Source organism: Tetrao urogallus (genome assembly GCF_951394365.1).
Source record: "Tetrao urogallus genome assembly, chromosome: 1".
NCBI classification, from domain to species: domain Eukaryota; kingdom Metazoa; phylum Chordata; class Aves; order Galliformes; family Phasianidae; genus Tetrao; species Tetrao urogallus.
Genome location: NC_136813.1, coordinates 29,506,402 through 29,527,833, shown reverse-complemented (window position 1 = coordinate 29,527,833; position 21,432 = coordinate 29,506,402). Strand labels below are relative to the sequence as shown.

Genomic DNA, 21,432 nt, shown 5'->3' with positions numbered 1-21,432 from the left:
ACCTAACACATTTTTGCTTGAATTATTCATGAATCTGTATGATCACAAGAGAAGAAAGAGTAGATATCTAGATTAAACTAGTTAATTTTCATTAGCAGAACTGGTACATAATTACTTACTTCACCCAAGTAACTTACTGCAATACAACTCCTGCAGCAATCCTAATTGTAACATTTCATTTAATATTTCTATATTCCAGGTGGATGCCTGGAGAGAAATAAGTCCTGAAGAAGTAATTACTAGCAGCCATGTTAAAAGTTCCTTTATGACTAATTGCAATTGACACTAATTGCTGTTTATTGAAGAACCTGAGTGAAACATCACCCTGACATGTGTCTAGGTACTCTCTGCATCTGTTGCAATTTGCCATATTTCCCTCCGTTGATGCCCCCTTGTCATGGGGAGAGCTCTCTTCTGGATGGCTCCTTTGCCTGCACAGAGGTGTGACTTAAAGAGCTGCTGTTGCTTATTTAGCACCACGCTAAAAGCTGAACTGATGCAGTTCTTCAAAACAGGGGCTCTGGAAGGAGCCTTTCCTGCCATACTCACCAGTGTTGGCTTATACACACACTTCTTCAGCTTTTGCTGGCTCTTATAGGAGTACTGTGTTTTTGACAGTAAATCCTAAATAACAGTTCAGGTCAATGCCCCTACTTAAGGAACATCACTAGATGTTATTCCATTTCTTGTCTGGCCAGAGGCCAGATGCACTAACTGAGAGTTAGTAGGAGCAGCTAATTGGATGCATTGTGACTACCCAGCACCACACTGGAAATGAGGTTCATTTTTAACCTGCCTGCTCTTCTGAAAACAAATGACATCATTTCGGCTAAACAAAACTCCATGCTGGCGCTTCCTCTAGTAATAAATTCAGCTATTTTAATTATAGTTAACCTTGCGAGCGCTTTTTCTGATTCCCAATTAATTTATTCAAGTTATATGCAATTAAGAGTTGAGGACAGAGACAAATGCCAGAAGATTCTTGCTGGATTGATAAAGAATTCAGAAACATCAGAACAAAAACTTGCACAAACAATATGGTAGAAGTCATATTTATTGATAAAAATTAATATATTTGCTATAAAATTTGTAACAGTAATGCAACTGAATATTTATTTTGATGCATAAACCTGAATGTTACATACCAAATACAATACAGTAACACTGTTTTCCTCCTTATTTACATGTTTATGAAAATTGATATGCAATCCATGTTAAAAGAACTTGTAATGGAGAATAGTTACATTAGAAAAATAATATTCTTGATAAAGCATTCTTGAGGACTCCAATCACATTTTCAGGCCTCTTTCAATAAGGCAAAAATCCCTGGTACAGCATATAACTTAATTTACAAAATACAATAACTTCAGACACATCTTCAAGTTTTCTTTTGGTATGCTTTTCCTCACTGTAAAATTACTTAATTCTCTTACTAAACAGAAAGAACTTTCAATAACGAAACTTAATGAGTTCTACTACATATTACATATACATCTCTGAGGCCTAGTGACCACAGCTGGGGAATCTTTCTCCTTAACTGCTTGCTCAATGAGCTTTTCTTAGATGTAGGACATGTAGTATTTGGAAATCATTATGACTGCGGTATCTTTCTTCAGTTTTCATAGGAAACAGATCTGTCACATTTTGAAAGTTTTTTTTTTTTTTTTTTTAATAATTATTTTATTTTATTTTAGGAATTGGTGCACAACTACATTTCCACTCACAAGAGAACGTCACGAATGTAACTAAAATTAGGCTTGGATAACTTTGAAAACATACTACTATGTGCCAAAACCCAAATTTCTTGCTTTAATACTTTATAACCCTGCCATGCTCTAGGAATTCTTCTTCTGCATAGCTTCATTACTAGTCACAGTCAGACAGTTTTAATTCCTTCAAAGGCACAGAACTTCCACCTCTTTTCCAGTGTTGCTCCTACACCAGTGAATTCTTGTTTAAACATGCGTGGCAGTCTCATTAAAAGCATTTCTATCTCATTTGCAGAGATCTGGGAAAGACAGAGAGGTAAAAATTAAAGTAAGAAGACTGCCCTGTATATTAGAAAAATGAAATAAATCAAAAATAAAAACAGACAGATAGATAGATATGCAGATAGATAAATAAGTAAGTAAATAAATAAATTAAAGGCAAGTGAAAGCAAAGCCAATCATTATTATATTCAGTCTTAGTCTGACATGAATTTCCAGACTCCAAAAGAAATGAAGATTTCTTTCAGGAATGATCCTACTCTTTTAAAGTGGAGTTTCATTGCAAAAGAATGAGAACTGTTGTTTTGGGGCTGCTATCACATAGTGCTGTGCAAAGAATGACACTTGCAGGTACACTTATGAGGAGGAGAAAGCCAATAGGACTTTCTTCTTCCTTCTCATCCTCAGAACTCTTGAATTCTCCACTCGACTCCATCAGTTTTCCTCTTCTAAAAAGCCTAACACAGAGAGACTTTATTTTCAGTCAGCTTCCTTTCGTTATTTAGAGCTGACTACTCATGGAGTCATCCTCTCCCAGTCAGGTCAGCAGCCCCAGATAAACAAGCAGTGAAGTTCCTGAATCAGCATAGCTCAGGATGCTTCTGTTGTCTTGAAAGCTTAATAAATGGTCACAGTCTTTATCTGAAATGTCCTCCCACTGCAGAAAACACTTGCAAAAATACTACCTTTCCGGTATAACCAGTAGAGAAGTCAAGGAATGAATGTTCATGGAAAAATGAATTATTCTGTCTTGCAGCTACTTCTTGGAAAGCAATGACCATGCAAGGAACAGTAAAGAAATACATAGGTTCTGCTTGCCATCCACAAGTATCTCCACAATTTGATAGGCTTCTCTGGCAGTGATGGCACTTCTGCTTATTCATACTAGTAGGACACTTCTATGGTGGAAAGTTTGATTTTAAAACCAATGTACAATCATAAAGTACAATAATTCCACCTCATTACTCCCAAAGGAAATGAGAAAGTACCAATCACCTTTTATTTTTTCCTGAAGAGGTTACTGAGACAGAAAGATTAAATGATTTGTTAAGGTGGTGCTGAAAAATCTGTGTTGGAGTCAGTCTAGAGCCCCAGAGTAATCAGGTCCATCTTTTACGTACTCTTATGGCAGTAATGAATAGCTGGTTACCTTTGGGTAATGTATCTGAGCTCTGTACAGAGCCCTCAGCCCACATGGGTATGCTGACCTTATCATTCCTGTTCAGGTGAGAGATGACAGGCTAACCATGGAAAGTAATTGAAATTAATCTCAGAGATTGCATCTCAGGATTGCGCTATTAAAAAGTAATTTGTTGCTACAAGCAGTTGCTTCCAAAGTAAACCAGTGAGGTCAAATTCTGCAGCTTGTGTTTATTATGCAGGAGGTATGCTGAGTGGTAGCTGCATGGGCTGGTAATTTGGCATCTCAGAGGGATGGAGGCAATGCCTCATCCATTGAATCTGCAAATTAAAGGCTGATCTTGGCGGACTCACAGAAGCCAATAGGCTACTCACATGAGTAGAAACTCAAGGACAAGAGCATATACATGTGAACAAAGAAGTCTGCAACAGTGAAGGGAGAGGCAGCCAAAGAGCTTCCCTTACTCCCTTGTTTTTGTGGGCAACAGTGGACATTAAAGCACTTCAAAATCTGAGCTGTCCTGGTCCAAATATAATGCCTAAAACATCATCCTTCTTCTCTGTGCAAGCTCTCTGATTTCAATTGGGTTTCTAGCTCAAGATCTTCTCTGCTTTTAAAGGATCTGCTTTTAGAGCATCTCCTTTACTTCATAGAAATAGGAGAAGGATCTTTCAGAGGCATGAAGCAGCCCATCAAAGCAGCTGGACGGTGATCCTGTTTGTGTAATGGTATGGCTGGAAGAAGTCTTCAGGAACATTACTAGGATCACCGGAGGTACATCTAACAGCACCACACAAGGAATGTTGCTCACATTCTGAGCCCAAGTGCACATTGTGGCTTTATCCTCACCCAACGTTGCAAGCAAATCTAGGCAAGCACCATCGTACCCATGTTCAGGAGATGTATTGCCAGATGTGGATCAGAGCTGTGGCTCATCAGAAGGTGACATCTGCATTTGCCCAGTATCTCCTGCAGTCTACAATCTTGCAGAGCCATTGTTCAGTGCTGAAAGTAGCACGCACCTGATCAAAGGTGGGCATATCACCTGATCAAAGGTGGGCACAGCTCAGCTCCTCATTCTTGACTTGCTTAATTTTCAGTGGAGAGGAATAGATATTTCTGGGGCTCGATTCATCTTATCATAGAGTAAATGTTTAAAAGTCAAAGTATCTTGTCCACAGGTATCCATTGGCTATGAACTGTAGGAACTGATGCATTAAGAAATATTTTTCATGCTATGGTGTGTTGGCCTCGCTCTTGTATTGGCTCTCTGAATTTAGCAACAGGGTCAGCCAGTTCCCTTATGAGGCCCTCTGTGCTTCCTCATTAGACAAAGGATAAGCTTCATGGTCCACTTATTTGTTAATGAAAGTTCACATTAGGTGTGATGCAAGACTAACAATTGTTAGAAGAAAAAGGAATCACCTAAAATTCTCTACAGTGTAGCCATAGATACACCTACCTCTTACTGTGTTTTCTTTCTCCTCACCTGTATTCATCATGAAACCAGCTGCTAGTCTTTGCCATTTAAAACTTTGCTCTTTGCCGCAAAGAATAACTAACCAGAGGAAGGCAGAGGACCTCAACACAAGTTTGTGTGTGCATTGTAATTTGTGAATGAATAAAGACTGCAAACCCCCAAGCCCCGTATCCTATTATCTTTCTAATGGAAACACACAAAGAATTTAACCTGCAGTAACAAAAAATACAGTATTTCTATAGAGAAAACAGATTTAGATTATTATTATTTTTTTTTTACCCTGGAGTCCAGCTGCTGCATATAAGACCAAAGATATTCTATATTAGCTCCAAAAGGGTGGACGTGAAGAAATGTGGAGATGATACCTGTGTTAAAAGCAAATGCACACAAAGCATTGAAATCACCTCAGACAGTGTAACATTAAAATAAGCAAAATATATCTGAATAGTCTGTTCTTGCAGGCTCTTCAGTACGAATTACAGTTCTTATTTTTCTTACACAACCCAATAAGCATAAGAAAAAAGCACATTTTTAATACAGTCATAATAACACGGTAAACACAATAGCTCATCTTCAGGAATGACAGCAGTTAGCAAGTAAGTGACCAAGATAATATACTGATGAATAAAGGAATTTCTAAACAAAGACTTGCTGGAAGCATTTCAACTGCCAATTTTATGCTTGATTTACCAATGTAAAATTGTGGATATTGTAATGGTAAAATTATTGCTTTTTTCCCCTTCACTGGATGTTCTGTTGTGAAAACGTTTCATATAATTGTGCCACAAACTGCACTCCCTCAAATTTTTCTAGTAATTATACTGATGCTGGTTATGAAATGTGTTTAATCCATATTACCCCTAACTGCTACTGAAGAAAACACAGATCTTTTATGACATATTTACTCATTTATTTTCTCTTAAAAGAGAACCGGTTCTGTCAGTTGTTGCTTACAGGATTGTTGTAAAAGGAGTGGGAATAAAAGTGCTTTGGGATGAGTCAGGATCCAAGCATAGAAAATTCTGCAGTGAAAATCAAGTGATGGCATAATAATGACCATAGAAAACATGATTTGGGGTAGCAGGATTGCTATGAAAAGCACGATCCAATTTCTCCTCTTCTAAACCAGCAGTGAAAATACAGAATGGCATGTATGTTACTTACTGTTTGGGGAGAGTTGAACTGTAAGAATCAGAGCAAATACTTTCAGCTCTGTTTGGATGGGTTTCTTAGCTGAACCACCGTAGGGGAAGTTCCTTACATTTAAAGCATAAACACCAGGATTAAAAATGCTTACAAATGACAAAAATGGGTCACTGTATCTTGTGTACTGCAGGCCACACTGCTTTCTTGGCGCTGAATGAATTAGGATAATATTGGATTTCAGATTTTGATTTTCTGGCCATGGTTGAAAACGATAAGTCATATTTAACTCATTTTAGACTAGCTTTTCAAAGAATAACTTTTTCCTTCCCTTATCTTTCCAATACACCTACAAACTTCTGATCATGCAAAGAGAAAGGTGCATATTTAATTTTATACAATGGTACATGCCAGAGGCAATTGCATTCCTTGCTCTGTGTGTGTCCATACGCACACACACGTGAGCCCTTGTGGCAAAAGTCAAGACTAACCAGTTGGGTAGACCGACTGGAAATCCGATTTGTATTCAAATCACTGTTTTACCAGTGGCATTGTATTTTTTGTATGTGTGCCCAGGACTTTTCAGCACAGAATGTCCAAAGACAGTTTTTTCATGCAATGCAAAGTCACTTGTAAATATCTTGTAGTTGCTGAGTGAGGTTCCACAGTAACGTTTCAGTAGTTTTGTTTTCCTTTTATACTCTTTTCCTCTAAGACAATAGTCACTGTTGTGAAAACAGAGATGAACACAGTAAGTAGGTGGAGGCATGGCCCATTCTACCCCTGTGATGCCTGAATATGTCTCAGAGGAAGAGGTAACATGAAGTCCATCTTGAACAATTTTTTGATTTTGGGCTGTTACAGTGAGCAAACTGTGGGAATTTATGATGAGTGAGAACTGGACTGAGACTACATATTTATCAGGGCATGTCACCAGAGAGTGGATGATACCCACTTTGGGGAACTTCTCCCACTTGTCATGGTCAAGCAATGAGTGACTTGGAAAAGAAAAGCTCTTTATTCCATTCTTAAAATCCCATCCATGCTAGCTTTCTTCTGGAAGTTAGCCGTCAGCAGGTCAAATGTCATTCATAACAATTAAAAGATCCAAAAGCTATAATAACCAAATTAAATTTAATTTATATACTTTAGTATATCACACTGCTTCATATCGCACTGCAAGTCTGCTGTAGTGTGCTAAGCCCTTTAAACATTTAAATGCATTTTTTCACTTTTAAATGACCTCTTCGGTCCAGCCAGTCTGATTCCATGTTCTAGCAAGAAAGCAGCGACTTTCCCAGTGAATAAATTGCATTTAAACAAATTACGTTGGTTGTGAAACTGCCCCCTACCAGGATACTGCTGATTTTATGAAAGGACCCAACCAATTAAATGAAACCTAGTCTTCTAGTATTAGGGCAAATGGCAAGCATGCCTTAGGGAGCACTTGGGACCATGGCCGTTAGACGCCATGAAAACCTGCCCACTGAAACCAAATGCAAACCACACTCTGATGTCAGCGGGGTGCATTCCCTCCAAGGGCAGCATGGGCAATCGTATTCCTGTGTGTCTCTGTGTCAGCTACTAGCAACCTTGCCCACCACCTCTGAGCTTGAATTTTTCTGTATTCTTACAGAGTTTCGTTCAATGATTCTATTGTCGGTGGAGGATGTGACAGTCCTTGTGGTATTCTGTATAAATATTCATGTCTCTAATTCCCTCACCTAATGTCAAAAGCATAAATCTGGTTTGCTTAGTACAACCAGCACACACTTTTTCGCTTGGTACTTTGCTAATATTTCCATCCCTTTCTCCTTCACAATTTCTTCCAATAATCAGATAATAAGTTATACAATTCTTGCTTGCTAAATCTTGATGGAAATGAAATCCTGACATGTTCATCCTGCAGTTCTAAATTCAAACCACCTTTTTATTATTTTTTTTAATTTTTTTCAGAAAGGAAAATTTCTCTTGCAGTATTTTACTAAAAGCCAATCTGAATCCAAATGGAACGTAGTTTTCTTTTCTCATTTATTAATGCAAAGATGCATGCAAACACATGTGCAAAACAAAAATTTGCCAGAAGACGGTTTGTTCTCAAAAAAATTATTTGGATTATCATACCTATTAGTAGTGCCTCTTTCTCTGATTTTAGACCTGGACTTCGTTTCTCAGAAGTTTTTTCTCTTTCTTGGTTGACCAATGCTACTGTCAATACATTGATTTCCTATAAAGTTTAAAAAAACAAAACAGGTGGTCATGAAAACTATATATACTTCAATTAAACTTCTCTGCTTCTTTTCTAATTTGTATTAAACAAAAGGTAATTACTTAAATTCACATCTAAAGACAAGACAATTATAAATAATTGATTTGTTTGCAGAATATTAAGACACTTTTTGAAGTACCTTTAAGCCAAGAACTGCCCAAGAGACAAATTTTGCTTATGAAGTAAGTAATAACTGTGTTGCCAGTGCTTCTTCATTAGAACAGCTTGAAAGATGTGCCATAAAGTGTGGAGATGGTCAGAAAAATCACATTTTCTAGCTATTAAAGCTGTAAACAAAGACCTCCTCTAGGGAACGTAGATGGAAACATTCAGCTACAGCTATAAGAGTAAATTCAACAGTCACCAGAAATGTTTCTAGCTACTTGAGCATAACCAACTACGCTGTTACACTCTCCAGCCAATATCCAGCATGGTGTTGGCCCATGTTCCAAGCAATCCCCAGGCATACTTAGAGGACCATTCCTAATAGGCAGTCTGTATGCAACCTCCTTGTTTTGAAGACTGAGGGAGAGCCAGCCTTAAGGCCAAACTGGTCAAGGCTCCTGTTTTGAGCTCCGTTTTCTTCAATCAGGTGGCCTGAACCATCCAAATCTAAGCCAAGCTATCACATGCTAGATGTTCCATCAGAGGTACCCAGGCAGATGTGCAATGGAGATTGCTCTCCTCTTGGGCATATGTGAAGTAAGCAAATTATCTCTACTTCAAAGGCATGCAAGTGGTCCTAAAGTGCATTGCACAGTATTCAAGCATATACATGGGCTGTTTCCATGAAGTGACGGATGTACAGTAACGTGTTCCTGGGTGAGGCAGTGACTCACACTGCTGCATCTGCTGTATGAAATGCTCAGCAGTTCCTTGCAAAACCTCAGAAGCAAAGAGCATGAAGTTGCAGATGATCTGGGGAGGGACTGGGAAAGAACAGGCTCTTGTTCTGGCTGAGGGAGTCAATGGGTGCTGTTAGGACTAGGCAGCCAATCAGATTTCCACTATTCCTACTAGCACACAATCTAATAGCTACTACTTGGTTTAATGATGTGGCCCATCTAAAACATGCATTTGGGTGGTACCTTGCTCCAAAATTATTAGAGAGCAATTATTTTGGCAGTAAAAGAGAGACACTGGGCTGTGTGGCTCTAGGGCATTTCTGGAGGTGTGAATAATCCACAGACAATAATAATTAAAAAAAGCTTCAAATGTGTTCAATGTGCCTATTTATAGATGAGAAAAAGCTTCACAAGATGTGAGAGTGGTGAAAAGAGTCAGCATTTCCTCATTCTGAAAAAAAACCACTAAGCACACGCACACAGTGACGTGCACTGTGCTCTTTATAGGCTGGCACCAAGGAGCAGCTTCTCAAAACGCAGTGCCTGGTGGCTGGGGTGCGTCATGGGTTCAAATATTCCCTCGTGCTGTGAAGTGGAACACGCTGCCATGCACCAGCTACAAAACTGTATGTGGATTTGAATGACTGAATGTGTATCCTTAGCCCCTGGCAGCAAAGGACTCTGTTAGACCTTTGCCCACACGATGAACGAGATGTGAGATTCATTCTCAGCTTTGGTTTGCAGCAGCTATAGTGGGCAATGTTTTGTGACCAGATACTTATGTGTAGTGTATGCATGTAAGGTGGTGCACCTATGGTGTTTTTTAGTCAACAGAAAATAAATTAGAAGTTTTTTTTGTCACTTATTTTGGTTATTCACTTAAGTTAAAATAAACTGGACCTCAGAGATGCCTGTTTTATTTTTGTTCATTGGCTACAATCTTTGTAGTACAAAATTAGGCACCAAGAGGTAGGAGAGAGGCAGTAGATCAAGAGTTGCAATGATATCTTCTTAACATAATGGTGTGTCTGAGTGCTCTGGCAGCTCCATCACCTTGACACCAACGCTCCTGTAGTACTGCAGTGTACAGGAAACATTACAGCAACAGGAATATACCCTCAGTTGCCCAGCACTACTGATTCCTCTCCTTGCCATAGCCAAAGGCTAATGCAAACATCTGCTGCTGGCCATGGCATCTGAAAGCAGTGACAGAAAGTCCAGGCAAGAATCAGAACTAAGAAGAGCATTCCTATGAATTTCTCTGTAAGAGCAGCAATGAGAAGGGGGTTACAGATGAGAAGAGCAGAACTGGATGGCAGATTTCCTGAAGCTGGAGCAGAAGAGCAGTGCAACATATGCCACCAGTGCTCATACAGGTTAAGATATAACTTTTGACTCCTTCAGCGACAGAAAAGCAGTCTAAAAATAACAACTCCTGAGAGGGGAATGAGAGAGGAGAGAGATATGTATTTGATATAACAGGCCCCAAATACAACACACAGCAGTTTCAGATGGGATTAGAAGTTTTGTCAAAAAGAGAGACGGAGGAAGAAACTATATTCCCACTGGGAGCAATGAACAGATGGATTCTCGTTTAATTTCTAGATTTGAGCCTGTGCAGAACATTCTGTATGATTTATAGGACAGTGTAAACAGATGCTAAAGGAAGTCACATCAAGTCCTCCTTAACTGTATGTTGGTGTGGAGGATAAAGGAGTAAAAAATGGGTTACCGGGGAGTCTATGGAAACACAGAATGGCAAAAACAGCTAGTCAGCAAAAGAGTGGCTTTAGAAAAAGGTTGCAGGTTCTTGAAGGTTTGGAAAGGGAAGCTTTCTGCCATCCAAAACTGCCTGCCTCAGATGATAAATTAGACAATTCTGATGTATTCAGCTCCCCAAGTAAGCTTTCCCAAGCCATGAAAAAAAATCCAGGGCGTACATAGCCAGACAAAGGATGCAATAGCAGTACTGCTAGGAATTAATAGCAAATTAAGAGAGATTGACATAATTGAGTCCAAAAAAATTAGTATGTAATTCATCCAGAAATGAGAGTAATTATAGTACAAGTGAAAACCTTAAAATATCTGACTACACACTGCAGGTACAAATCTAGTACCCAAGAAGCCTCCACAACTTATCCTCACACAGTTAATTTGCACATCTGTTAGAGGCACTACTTACACCAACCCACAGAAATATAACTTTAAGGAGTATACAAAGGTGAATGAGGCAATAACTAACTGGGAAAAAACAGCCAGGTCACCGCTCTGACATGAGAAAAATCTACTGATCACCAGGTGCCTGAGGAAAATTATTTAATATATATACTACATTACAGCATTTCCTTTCTTTCCTGCAGACCATCTTTCATTTAGCAAATGGTATTTTCTGAGGCCCGAAGCAGTCTCCTTCAGCAGGTTTCATTATAAAAGGAATATTTTGCTATCATCTGTCAGTTACTGCATCAAAGAAGAACACAGCCGAGCATGTGCAAAGCTAACGTGTATTAGAAGTGAAATCAACTTGCAAGAACTAAATACAGTAGGCAGAAGGCTTAATCTAGGTTCAGTCACATTAGTCTTACTGTCCACCACAGTTCACCCCAGTGCAGCTGGAAGATGTGCATAGACGTAAGCGAATGAGAGAGGTATTCCTGAGAGAGCTACACCACCAGAGGAAGATGCAGAAGTCCTGAAGAGCAGGAGATGTAGTGGGGTTCTATCCTTAGCAAAAATAGTTCTTTTTAGCCATCTGTGAACCACAGAACATCTGCCAGGCAGGATCTCTAAAAATGGAGGGAAGAGTAGACTTGCCATTCTGCATAAACACTGCTCAAGGGCTGAGCAGGACAGCTGGCCCACCTGGAAGCCACTCCTGCAAAAGTGCACATCTACTTCACCTATTGTTCAAGACTCTGTTTGAAAGGCAGCATATAGAATTTAATGAATGTGACATTGAAGACACCTGGCATGTGATCAGGATGTAAATATCCCAAGAGCTGAGATACTGGGTAATCCAGCTGTTTGATGATTACCATTAATCCCAGGGGGAATGATGACTGCAGATTGTATTCAAAGACCTAATTTCCTTTGTTGCAGTATATGGAATTCCATAGATTTTTGTAGTAGGGAGGTAAGAATAATATTAGCCTTCTGAAGGACATGTTAAAAAATCTGGATGAGTTTATAGGTCATGCTGAAGTTTGTACAAAGCAAGTTATCTGTGTTTAGAGCAGTGGCAGAAGGAAGGATTACTATATGCTGGACACAGCAGACACACACTGAATGTATGGGATACACAACAATTTCTCATCAGCCAGAGGATTTCCAAGTAGGAGAAAAAGTTGTATGTCTGATACACAAGCAAAAATCTTGCAAGCTATTAACAGCAAGGCAGAGAGATGCTATAAGCTTCAAAACGAAATGCAATTTTATGGTTTTGATAGAAGAAAAACCCACACACATGGTACTGAATCTGCAGTCTTTAAGCTCTTGAAAGGCAAGTTTGCCTCCTCTGAGTCCACAGAACACAAGCTGAGATTTCAGAACAGATTGTCCAGATTCTACTTATTGATGGATGTGCAGGTTTCCACTGCAGAGAGGAGTAGAAGCTAACCTGTGACACAAAGAGCTAGCAATTTTACTTTCATTTACCTGCAGTTCTCCTAAAGTCTGGCAAAGTTGTGTTTACTTCACTGGTCTTTTATTAAACGTATCCCAGACCTACATCAGACAATTTTATCTTGCTGTTTTAACCAGAATGGAAACTAATTCGATTTCCAATCAAATGAATAGAAGTCTTACATTAGGTTTAATGCTCATCAAGTCAAGCCCTTAAATATATGGGCATATGAAAGTATGAGGTACAGGACAACTTCTGACAGCTTAATATGCTTGTCAGTCAAGAATCGGTGCTGTCTTGTATGTGCTCTGATCCATGGTGAATACAAAATTATTCAACTCACCTTGAGCTCAACTACAATGAAAAATCTTATTTAAATTTAACTTAAATCAGATTTCTTTACAAATGCAAAAATGTAGGAGTGTAGAAATGTGGGAGTATAATCACAGGCAGTGATCATGACTCAGATAATCACAGATAATCTCCAGGCAAGAACCAGACATGTTCCCTTGTGCTCTCCTCACAAGCTCAGTGCTCCAGCCCCTGTCTGTCATGGTGGCCTTTGATGAGCTTGCTCTGGTTGTTCATTGTCTGTCCTGTGCAGGAGTCCCCAAAGAGGATTCGATATCTCAATGTGATTGGCAAAGAGGTTAACCTTGATCCTAGCCATCTGTGCTAGTGATGCTAGCAACCTAGCTGTGACCTTTATCTTGGAGTCCACCCTGTGAGACATCCCACATTGGACATATAGATGCTGTAGGATGCTTTGTTCCAAAACCCTTCAAAAGTCAGGGGGGACTGCAATCCCTTCAGGCAAAGAGCCATTTCAACAGAGAGGCAATCAGGTTGGTCAAGAATGATTTACTCCTGGTAAATCCATATTGCAAGATAGGAGCTCCTAACCTCCTCCCAGAAGAACAACTCCCAAGCTATCTTGCTCCATCTTTTCCCAGGGGATGTGGTAAACGTAGGTTCCTCTGATCCAGGCTTGCCAGTTTTCAGCTGGCCTGCTACCTGTTCCACAGACAAGCTCCACACATTCAAACTTCACACAAGAAAAATGAAAGAGCTTGCCTTGTTTTCCCATCCATCACCAAACCCCAGATGAATGTGCTGTCCCACATGTCCCAGTTATCCCAATGATACAACAGTTCTGTGTCAGCACACGGTGCTCCATCTCCTCTTTGTTTCCCATGTATGTTTGTAAATGGGAATCTGAAGTGGATCTCCATCTGTCCCATGTTACCCTCACCAAGGGACCTTTTAATCTTGCCATCCTGATCCATTTTCTTATTAGCCCAACCTGTTTCCTCACTAATTTGCAAGCTACCCCCCTAGACATTGCTGGATTAAAACCCATCACTCTAGGCTGGCAACTTCTTGTTTTTCATTTTTTTATTCTCCACACAGGGTCTCAGGGGATCCTTATCCTACTGCTGTCTAACTAGTGATGCAGAAGTATGTATTTGCCATATGCTACACTGCTGGTGAATATGGTAACAGTTTGTGCTTGTGACTTGTTTATCATTAGAAATGATAGAGACCAGGTGTCATCTATTCACTCAGATCAAGACTTCATAACTTATTTTGAGCTACGTAATAAACCAGTGCTGCATTTGTCAGCCACAGCAAACTGTAATTACCTTTAAAGTACACTAATGTGGAAATTTACTTTTAAAATATGTTAATAAAGAAAATTGTACCACGACAGTAAATTTAAGAGTACACTGGCAGTAATACTGTTGACAATTGATTTGAAATGTTATCAGGTGTTAAAATCGTAGGAGCAACAATGAAGAAAAGCTAGAACAGCAAACTTAAGACCTTGCAAACGAAGCATTTGAAACACAGCACTGTGCATCTAAGATTAGTTTGTCTGATTTATCCTAGATGATAGAAATGTTTTCAGGAGTGAAGATTAATTGTATTATGGTGCTCTTGACATCCTATTTTTCCAACCCATTTGCCAGAGAGATCCTTTTAACTTTTTCATTACAAAGCTTTTACTATTATAACTTTCACCTGCTGAGTTTAGGCAAGTAGCAATAATGCAAAAATGCTTTTTTTTTTCACAGAAACTATGTCTTCATATTGTCCTCATTGTATTTGAGCATATCTATTTTATAGGAATGTTCATATGCAAAATATGGATGACTAATATGAAACTTACTTCATGCCTATTTCTAAAAGCATGATCAGGTTGCTTCATTTTCTAAAGTTGGATTTATGTGTAGGTTCCTGATGACTTAACACAGATGTTTCATGCAGTGTGAAGGTGGTTGTTTTGCAAGGGAAAAGGTAATTGTAATTGTGCACACTTTGCAATAGGGAATTGGAGCAAACCAGTGGTTGGCTGAATGAAAGCATTACCTACCCACCAGCACCACTGACAGCATTGTAAGGGAGGATGCTTTGTATTTACTTGAGACTGAGAACTTCTGTTAAAAAGTTCTTTAACACAGATATCATTCCAGCAATCACTACTAAATTAAAATTAATACAGAGAAAAACAAAGAAGAAAAAAAAAAAAAACTAAAAAGGAAAATAAAAAGGCAATTCACTTTCCTTCCAGGATGGTGAATCATTTAGAGAATGTTTTTGTTGAAATAAAAGGAAATAAAAGAAAATAACTGGGGGAAAACCAAAACAATGCACATGATTTATTAGAGTGAACAGACTTTCACCACGGTCTGGATTTGAAAGACAGTAATTTTAGATAACTTAAAACACAGGGCAACAGGGCAACACCCATATTCATAGGAATCTCCGTTTGTAAATGATAGCGTGACAGAATCACAGAACAGCTTGGGTTGGAAGGGACTTTAAAGGCCATCCAGTTCCATCCCCTCTGCTGTGGGCAGGGCTACCAGTCACTAGAACAAGCTGCCCAGGAACCATCCAACCTGGCCTCCAGGAATGGGGCGTCCACAGCTCCTCTGGAAAACTTGTGCCAGTGCCTCACCACTCTCTGAGGAAAGAATTTCCTCCTAATAGATAATCCAAATATCCCCCTCTCTTCTCTCTCTCTCTCTTTTTTTTTTTTAAAGTTAAAACCATTCCCCCTCTTTCTATCACTGTCAGACCACAAAAAATGTTGGTCTCCCTCCTGCTTCAAGTATTGGAGGGCTGCAATAAGGTTTCACTGGAGCTTTCTCTTCTGCAGGCTGAATAAGTTCAACTCCTTTAGCCTATCTTCATAGAAGAGGTGACCCAGGCCTCTGATCACCTTTGTGGCCTCCTCTTGACCCACTCCAAATCCTTCTTGTACTGGGACTTGGATGCAGTACTCTAGATGGAGCTTCACAAGGGCAGAGATGAGGGAGACAAGATAGACCTTGGGGTACACAACTCATCACTAGCTTCCACCTTGTGGCTGAAGCAGAGAGGGGGCGCATCATCCTCATCCTTAGAATGGTTGTGGGGGAGCCCAAGTTCTGTGATAACAAGCCAATCTATCTTGTGTGCAGCATGGGTTAAGTGCACAGCTGCATATGCGTAAGGCAGAACATTATTCATTTACTCACTAGAAATGATGGGATGATGCCTGTATAAATACTAGGGAAAAATGCTTTGGGATGAAAGACTGTACATAATGATCAGATATTATTAAAATGTCAGGTAGCTCTGGGCATTGAAGAACTGTCTCCCTGTGGAGCTCATGTAAAATATGAAGTCAAAAAACTTTTTTGATTTGCTGAGTGGGTGGCTGAATGGGTTTTATCATTGTGTTTCAGAGTTCTCTTTTTTTCTCCCTCAGATGATGGGTGTTTGCTCCAAAAGAAAGGGACTTGCTGCTCTGACACTTCCAGCTAGGGACAGTGATTTCTTGCTACATATTAATAAAGGGGTTATTTGTGAAAGCTCAGCTTCAAGCAGCTCAAACCGTGCATTTGAAGATAGATTTAGACTAGATACTAGAAAGAAATTTTTTACGTGAGGGTGGTGAGACACTGGAACAGGTTGCCCAGAGAGGCTGTGGATGCCCCCTCCCTGGAAGCATTCAAGGCCAGGCTGGATGGGGCTTTGAGCAACCTGGTCTGGAGGGAGGTGTCCCTGCCTACAGCAGGGGCTTGGAACTAAATGATCTTAAAGGTCTCTTCCAATCCAAACCGTTCTATGATTCGATGATTCTGTATCTGAATGCTCTTCAATCTACTGTAGCATTTTGCTTCCCCATAGTGTTGGATCATACCTGAAAGTGCAGAGACAGTTATTCAGTCAGCAGAGAGATCTGCACTGTTCTAATTAAACTTAATTGCCATTTTCTAACACACCAAATCAGGGCTGGGGCAGCGAAGGGTAAATTTGGGAAGCCTTGATCAGTGTGCGAGAACTTCTGAGGGCTGAGGATAACACAGTCCTGTTATTTTTCAACCCTCATGGTATTGAATTAACTAGGTGGTCATTCCTCATTCCTGTGGTAAGTAGAAAAGCTGCTGATCTGCAAATGGTCCTAGCTGCTTGAATTTATCATAATCTACATGCCTTAAATTGAAGGAAATGAGAGGAAATGAGTGATGGAAGGGCTACAAATAAACGCCTGGAATAGAAAAAAGCGGGCAAGGACAAGAGACAGCCATTCTTCACCCTGTTGTCCTAGCCCCATCATGACAGAAGAATAGGAATACAGGCAATAATTGAGGTCTCTAATGCCTGGGGACAGCTGGGGTCTCTCTGCATTCAGGACACCGAGTCCTTACATCATCTAACAACATTGCATACCCATAATGAGAAATCAAATCTCCCTCTCCTCAGGGGGTTATTCTCATCCCAGAGCAGCACAGTTACTCTTGATTGCTCTCTTCAGACAATTAACTGCATTCTTTAAATGAATTAGTTGACTGAGTGCAGTCCCCTTGCAAAGGGGAGCAGTTACAACAGAGAGGCTGGAGAGGGCAGAGCCACAACTTCAAGCAGAGGATGAAGCCCCCATCTTTCTAGGCACGTAAAGGCTGCCAGGACCCTCTTCCCACTCTCCTTTAATGCACTCAGCTGTCATCACTGCACATTTTGCAGTGCCCACTCATTCCTGTGCGCTGCAGAATTGCTGACCACAAGACCACAAGGACAGAGAGTCCCAGCAGAGCTGAAGCAGCTACTTGCTGACCCACCTCAGCTTGCTGGGACTGAGGTGCACAGCATACAAACCCCAAGCAGTTGCTTGGGAAGCTTGGGTAGAAAACAAGTGCACACAATTTCCTGCCACATGCAAACCCTGCACTAAGGTTTCCTGGCCTACAATTTTAGTACCAAATTGCTTTTATATTAGTGCTATAGAGAACGTTTTTAATCTCAAGTTTGTGTTTTCTGTGAAGATAAGCCTTCCGAAGAGAGGGTTGTCCAGGAGATTACTGTGGCACCCACTAAGAAGTGAAGCAAAAACATCAGCCGCCACTTTCTTGGGATCCTCATCAATAAAGGTGACCAGCTGTTGTCCCATAGTCCTGAGACATTGGGACAATTCAAGCATGCCTTGGTCTCCTCTAGCTGCCTCTCCTCTGCCTGTGTTCGAGGTCTCTTTTCATCACACTCAGTGTGAGGCAGACACACAAACAGCATCAAGGTGCCCCATCCTATAGCAGATGTGTACTAACATATATACTGACATGGGATGCTCACAGCATGTATCTTGGGTATTTCCATTAAAGGTCTGCCTGGTGAGCACATGAACTCTGAGAAGTTCAGTGAAATTAACAGACTTCCCCCAAAACTAAGGGGAATTAACTTTCTAGATCTTGGCCCAGCTGGCCACAAATTTGAGCCTTATTTAAGAGGTATATTGTATCTTTGGTGAAGATCATCAGTGATTAACCCACTAAGTGTGAAAAGAGAAGACTAGGCTGTAGTTAAAAATAACATCACTTCCACTGTAGCATAAAGTGAGCAATTTAGTAAAATGGTTGAAACATTTCACCCTGGGTATACTCCTCCTCAGAGATAAGGATTGTCTGGTAATTGCTTGAAAAGCAGATACAGGGAGAAAAAATTAAAGGAAGAATCAACATCAAATGTAAGATGCTTGGTTGAACTTGAGAAACGCTCCAGTAATAGCTTCGAGCATTCAAATCGAAAAATGCATCCTTACTTAATATTATTGATTCCATGTCTGGAGACAAACCCACAAAATATTGCATCCAACTTTCTGGAGATGCTAACTAGAAGGTCACAGATGAATGAGGCCAAAGTCATTACTTTGTTCAAGCAATGAAACTCAAAATGGAAAAAAAAAAAAAATCTGTTAAAAAACTTGTGGCGAGATCACCTTTGCCCTTGTATAAAACAACATATATATTGTATTATAACCTGCTTATAATGAAGTTATGATCCTAGAAGTCTTCTGGTGAAATCCTGGCTTATTGAATTTGAGAGGTATTTAAATATTGACTACAAGAGAGTCAGGATTTTACCATGCAATTTAAATCCAAGCATTCAAAATGCTTCTTATGACCATGACCCATCCCTTGCTTTGGTTTGAACGTGAAGGGCTGGTACTCTTGACTGCCATTTCATTGTACTTTTACAAGGGGTGGGAGATATTCACAGGAGTTATTCTCCATCTAAGAAAAGACATTTAGCTGTCAAGGGAGGAAGACAAATTCTGGAAAAAAAAATCATCCAGATCTAAGTTAAGTTTCACGTTCAAAACCTCTTGTTCACTACTAAGAATAGAAAGATACCATGGAGGTCAAACTTTCCTGATATATTCACCAAGGCTGTGTAACTGTATTTGCATGTTATGCTGAACACAGCAAGTGAATAAAAAGGAGGTCTTCAGTTAAAGTACAGCACTGCCCTTAACAGAAGATCCTCTGTAGAAAGACAATGAAATCACAGAAACAGTGGAAGAATAAAATGACATTTACATGAAACACAAAACATGAGATGAATATTTTCAGGTTGCAAAATGCTCTCTTCTCAAGCACACATCCTGTGCAGGACTTTTCTTTTTTTCACATTGGGACTAATCAGGTCCCAAGAGCACATATCCTGGAAGAGGATTGCATCTGAAATTATGATTGTATGTTGGCCATTATTTTCAGTTAAGACAGAGATGTGAATTAAACAGCATTATATGCAGCAATGAGGAGGAAATTAAAAGTACAGATTAGAAGCAAGAAGCAATCTTTTCCTGACTGCAGGGCTGGAGGAAATGAATGCTCTGTGACTGCCCCTCTGGAAGTGCTGGGTGCTAAGGACTCTATCAGCGGTAGGTTCTTTTGCTCCAAGAACCACCTGAGCCTGGCACCTGGCCTTTCCTACAGACCATAGGCTGTAGTTAGGAAGGGACAACAGCCGGAACAAATAGTACCACATACGACTGGTAAGTCACACGTGAAACATCCTTGTAACTGTTTACAGACCCTGTTGAGATGGCTGTGCTTTCTAGAAATAACTGCCATACCTGCAAAGCACTCATTTCTGCTTCCTGTCCCCCCAGCTTTGTGCTTTGTGAACTGTCATGGCAAGAAGGGTAACATTGCCATTGCTCCAGCTTCTGAATTAGCTGTGCTTAATTCTCCTGACTAAAGCGAGGGCAAAAAAAAAGTAAAGTTCTGCATGTTTTACATATGGGGCACATTTCAGGAGGCATACTGTTATGTTTCCCAAAGAATCCAGCTCCTCACTTTTATTTCAGGATGATCTGACATAACTGAAACATTAAAAAAATGCCAGCTTTGGTATAAGTATACATTTTTCATCTGTATCTGTTTTTCCTAGGAAAGATATTTTCAGATTTTACCCTAAAAACCAATGTATTTTTAATGTAAAATATAATGCAGACCAGTGCCATCAGCAGAAAGCCACAGGACCGGAGGCGATAAACTTTTAACATTATAATGGGAATTTTTTTATGTGTATGCAACATGTCTTGAGTTTCTTATTCTCCTTTTTAGGAGCTTGGCTTTCTGCAGAGAAACCTAAATATGCCACAGTGTGAAGATTAGATTGTGTTCTGTGTATCGACATACACTGTCATTTTTCCTTACCAACACCTACCACCATTGCTCTTCATGTAAAGGTATTTCATTTGCTGAATTCAACCTGTCAACTGTAACAAATATATCCTAATCCCATTATATGCATCACAATTCACTAACAGCCACGCAGGAGCCACCAGGCCTTTTTCTCTTTGATCATCCCAGATTGACACACTGGCCAAAGGCAGCCAGGACGTCTGCTGAGAGTAGATGCGGAGAGACAACCTGCAAGGCACAAAACCCGTGCTCTACACATTCAATATAAAGGACACTTGTTTCATAAGTGCCTCAACTTCTGGTTTACAAAGTTCACTAATGTCACAAATGCTCTAACATGCATTATGTTCCTTTAGCTCTCCATTTCTATCTGTGCTGCTGTGCCATCTTGGATCTCTTAGTGGCATCATTGCTGATTACGTGGCTGTAATTGGGACCTAGTAATTGTACTCATCTAATTTACCTCATCAGCATTAATTTAGGTATTGACTTCTTTTCTGAAGAATCTAATATTGCTGTGTGGTCATCATGGGAAGAGATGACAGAAAAGAGGAGGAGAAAACAGAGCAAAACTCAGGCACAACTCCTCCAATTAAAAACTAGAACAGAATATTAAATTTTGAACAATATACCATTAACCAAAGATTCTGCAATATTTTGTTTTAAATTCCAGGAATGAATCTACTGAAACCCTCTCTTTACAGAACAAAAACATCTTATTTTAATGTTATTTAAACCTATATATTATATAAAAATATATCTTCCATGCTCTTCTGTACTGAGGGACATGGTTTAGTGGGGAAATATTGGTAGTAGGTGGATGGTTGCACTGGATGATCCTGGAGGTCTTTTCCAACCTCGATGATTCTGTGATTCTGCTTTATGTGGATCAGAAGGATAAAAGTTGAAGTATCTTGGAAATTTTCCCTTAAAACATTTCAATCTGGTGAAACACTGCTTCATGCACA

The 21,432-nt window shown here is 39.8% G+C and overlaps 1 protein-coding gene across 1 annotated transcript in view; it reads right to left on the bottom strand.

Annotated features, from left to right (window-relative positions):
- Positions 1 to 1,876: 1,876 nt before the first annotated feature.
- ENOX1 (ecto-NOX disulfide-thiol exchanger 1) overlaps positions 1,877 to 21,432 on the bottom strand; it is a gene marked incomplete at its 3' end in the record, with an annotated part of 137,633 nt that continues 118,077 nt past the window's right edge. Inside the window, exons 11-13 of the mRNA XM_079549340.1 lie at positions 7,877 to 7,979; positions 4,889 to 4,974; positions 1,877 to 2,008 (exon numbers count right to left, since the gene is read on the bottom strand). Of these exons, the coding sequence (XP_079405466.1) occupies positions 1,877 to 2,008; positions 4,889 to 4,974; positions 7,877 to 7,979 (321 nt within the window). The remainder of the gene's footprint in view (positions 2,009 to 4,888; positions 4,975 to 7,876; positions 7,980 to 21,432) is intronic.